Source organism: Lactuca serriola, chromosome 6 (assembly GCF_051521515.1).
Source record: "Lactuca serriola cultivar US96UC23 chromosome 6, Lser_US96UC23_V15, whole genome shotgun sequence".
In the NCBI taxonomy this organism is placed as follows: Eukaryota; Viridiplantae; Streptophyta; class Magnoliopsida; order Asterales; family Asteraceae; genus Lactuca; species Lactuca serriola.
The window spans coordinates 200,540,106-200,544,369 of NC_136413.1; the positions used below are offsets into that span (position 1 = coordinate 200,540,106).

At 36.4% G+C, this 4,264-nt stretch overlaps 1 protein-coding gene across 1 annotated transcript; it reads right to left on the minus strand.

The window, feature by feature from the left end:
* Nucleotides 1-570: 570 nt before the first annotated feature.
* Nucleotides 571-3,926, minus strand: LOC145060544 (uncharacterized). Its single transcript, XM_079008190.1, has 2 exons — nt 3,467-3,926; nt 571-3,347 (listed from the first exon to the last, which is right to left on the minus strand). The coding sequence occupies exons 1-2, from the start codon at nt 3,924-3,926 to the stop codon at nt 571-573; spliced, it is 3,237 nt and encodes a 1,078-aa protein (XP_078864316.1).
* Nucleotides 3,927-4,264: the final 338 nt, after the last annotated feature.

A 4,264-nucleotide genomic window follows, 5' to 3' on the forward strand; every position in this document is an offset into this window, starting at 1 on the left:
AAACAACCAACCTGTATGTGGTACAGTTTAAGGAAAACGTACCCAATCCGTGGTATTACCGGGTGATTATCCCACCACTTGCTAATCGAACTAGCAGTGGCACCCACCGAAGTGGAGACTCCAAGTTGCCAAGGAGGAAAACAACCAATAATGGGAATCAAACCCATTTGTATCAAGAAAAGAACCACTTCAAAGGTAAAACTACCTATGAAATCCGGGATAAACCGGATAGCATTAACCATATGAGTATTCCAAGACAATAAAAAGTGGTTGTTTTTATGTAAACAAAGGAAACAACCAACCTGAATGTGGTACAGTTTAAGGAAAACGTACCCAATCCCTGGTATTGACGGGTAATTATCCCACCACTTGCTAATCGAACTAGTAGTGGCACCCACCGAAGTGGAGACTCCAAGTTACCAAGGAGGAAAACAACCAATAATGGGGATAAAACCCATTTGCATGAGAAAAACCACTTCAAGAGGCAAAATCCTCCAGAAAATCGGGATCAAACCGATATGCAAAACAATTTTTAAAGGAAAATTGCTAAACCCAAAACCATCAATTCCTTTAAACATCAGAATAGTCATGGTTCTTCTTTCCCACAGGAACACCCCACTTCCTTTTGACTTCATTGTCAAACCCCAAAACTTCACCTTTGAAACCAATAAGCTTGAGACGAATTTCTTCAAAAATATTCAAAATAATTTTTTCCTCCACATTCTTTCCTTTTCTAAACAATCTAGAATTTCTTTCTTTCCAAACATGATACACAGTGGCAGCAAAAGCAATTTTCATGATGAAAATGCTAATGTTATTTCCTTTGAAAAGAATCGTAAGATCTTCAACAAGTTCTTTCCATCCACTAGAATTATTTCGAATCTCCACTCTATCTTTCACCACATCCCAAATAGAAGAAGAATAAGGACATTCAAAAAACAGATGTGAGTGAGAATCTGGCTGAGTATTGCAGAAAACACAATTGAGATTTTTCTTCTTGTCCCAAAATCTCATCCTGTCTTGAGTCAAAAGTCTCTCTTGAATGGCAAGCCACAAAATGAAGCTATGACTTGGAATACGATGCTTGAACCAAACAAGATGAACCCAAGAAACTTTATTCCCAAAATCATACAAATCATCACAAACTTTTTTAATGCTAAATTCTATCTCTTTCCCAGCATTGTTCCTCCACATAACCTTATCAGTCTTAACATCATCAAGAATCGGTAATTGATGGTCCTTGAGTTGAGGAATAATATTACACCAATCTTCCGGCCAAAACCAAGAACTATCAATCACAACATCTTTCACCTTATCAGAAATATTGAATCCAGCACTTGTTATTTCTCTCGGGGACAACACATAAGAAAAAGGGCCAAGAGGGTGCCAATCATCATACCACATGTATGTAATTTCTCCATTACCAATCACATTACAAAAATGATCACGACAAACCGATTTCAACTTTATCAAATTCCTCCAGCTCCAACTAAGACCATTCTTTTTCTCAACATCCCAAAAGCTTCTTCCTTTTAAGAGATTAAACTTAACCCACATAACCCAAAGAGAATCAACATCAGAAAGAATCATCCAAATTCGTTTGGAAAGAATAGCTTTATTCCACATTCTCAAACTTCTTAGGCCCAACCCTCCATTAGCAACAGGTTTGCATATAGCCGACCAAGCCACTTTTGCTCTTCCTTTTTTCGATTCATCATGGTTCCACAAAAAATTCTTCATCATCTTTTCAATTTCCTTGATGACACTCATAGGAATAAGCATACTGGAAGCCCAATACACAGGAAACGAAAAAAGCACTGAAGAAATGAGCTGTAATCTTCCAGCATAAGATAAAAACTTATTCCTCCAATCACCTGTTCTTTTCCTGACTTTATCAACCAGCCTCTTACAATCTCTAATAAAAAGTCTCATAGAAATCAATGGCAGCCCCAAATAACGCATTGGTAATTTACCCTCCACAAAAGCAAGAGAGTCAAGAATTTTCTTCTTCATATTAGCCTTCACATTTCCAAAGAAAATATGACTTTTAGCAAGATTAGGATTAAGCCCAGCCACACCAGCGAATTCATCAAGAGCCTCTTTGATCACCTTAACAGAAGCTTTATTACCATGACAGAAAATCATTAAATCATCTGCAAAACAAAGGTGAGTAATCTTTTGCTTTTTACAGCCCCAATGGTACTTGAAAAATTTCTCATTACGAATCTTTCTTTGCAGAATCAAATTAAAAACCTCCATCACAAGCGTGAATAAATAAGGAGACAAAGGACAACCCTGCCTAAGCCCACGTTTGCCATCAAAATACCCATAGAAGGAACCATTTATACTTAGCATGAATGAAGGAGTCGTCACACAACACATTATCCATTTAATCATGACAGGATGAAATCCAAAGAAAAAAAGAATGTCCTGGAGAAAAGACCAATTAACCGTATCATAAGCTTTTTGTATGTCCACTTTCATGGCACACCGAGAAAACCCACGATCACGATGATATCCTCGAACTAATTCTTGAGATAACAAAATATTATCAATGATTGAACGACCAGGAATGAAAGCCGACTGATTATTTGACACAATGAACCTCAAATAATCCCTTATACGACCAACTATTATTTTACTTATACATTTGTAGATAACAGAGCAGCAAGAAATCGGCCTGTAATCACTAACTTTCCCAGGAGTATCAATCTTGGGCACCAAAGCAATCACCGTAGCATTAACTTCTTTGAGCAATCTGCCATTACAAAAAAATTCCTTAACAGCTTGGCACAGGTCATTCCCAATAACATCCCACATGGATTTAAAAAATTTTGCAGAAAAAACATCAGGCCCCGGAGCTTTATCATCTTCTATATCAAAAAGCGCACTTTTTATTTCCTCATCAGTGACCACTTTAACCATATCAGCAGCATGCACAAGATCAAGTTTCTTAGAGAACAAAGAAGAAGGATTATCAATAACAGCACAAGGTATCTCGGTTCCCAGAAACTCACTAAAATATTTAATGAAAACATTAGGAACATTTTCACCCTCAACCCATTTTCCTTCTTCATTCAAAACAGCACGTATGCTATTTCTATTTATTTTGCCTTTGACAATTTTATGGAAATATTTTGAGTTGCTATCTCCCTCCTTTAACCAGCTCACTTTCGCCTTTTGCTTTAAAAAACACTCTTCTTCTGCATGAGCCTTATTTAATTCACCAAGAAAAATAGCTTCCAACTCCCTAAGATCTGGATTAAACGGATCTTTATCAAGATCAACTTGCACAGCATCAAGCTCTTTTCGACAATGAGTAACCTTCTCAGACAGATGACCTTGATCTTTAAATAATTTCCGTATTGGCTTTTTAAGAATCTTGAGTTTTTAACTAGCCGAAACATCTTTATTCCGTGAACTTCATTTCTCCAATGAGTTTCAACCAAAGGTTTTAACTCATTACAAAGAGTGAGAACATTAGGGAATTTAAACGGTAAGACTTTATACTTCATCTTCAAAGGAATTTTAATAATCACAGGGCTGTGATCAGAAATACCGTAAGGAAGGAAAGAAGCATAAATGGTGGGAAAATCCTCAATCAATCTGCTGTTTCCCATAACACGATCAAGCTTCTTTAGAATGCCATTACTTCCACGAGGCTTTTGGTTCCAAGTGAAGTTCAAACCATTGCAGTTTATGTCTTGAAGATCAAGGCTGTTAATGCAATCAAGAAAATCCACCATCCCATTTGTGAGTCTAGACGAACCCGCTGTGCTTTCATTCAGATTGAGAATTAACATTAAAATCCCCTCCAATAACCCACGGATCATCTTTAACAAATCCCTTATGATTCTTGAGAGAAGACCATAAAACTTTTCTTTCAGTATACTTATTGGCAGCATAGACAAAGGAACAGAAAACATATTTATTATTGTTTGGAAAACTAATTTTGCAATGTAAAACTTGATCATTTTGATCAATCAAGTTTACATCAAAGAGATTAGAGTTCCATCCAACAATAATTCGAATGGTATTTCCAGAAATACCCTTATTAGCTATCCACTTCCAAGATCCAAAAACCTTATCACACTTCTCTTTCAGTTTACTAACACTGACTTGAGGCTCAAGAACAGCAAGTAAACTCAAATTATTCCTCTTTATTAAACTAATTAACTCTTTTTGCTTAGGAGATTGATTAAATCCCCCAATATTCCAAATTCCAAAACTAAACACCATTGGAATAAGCTTCCATATTGGTATC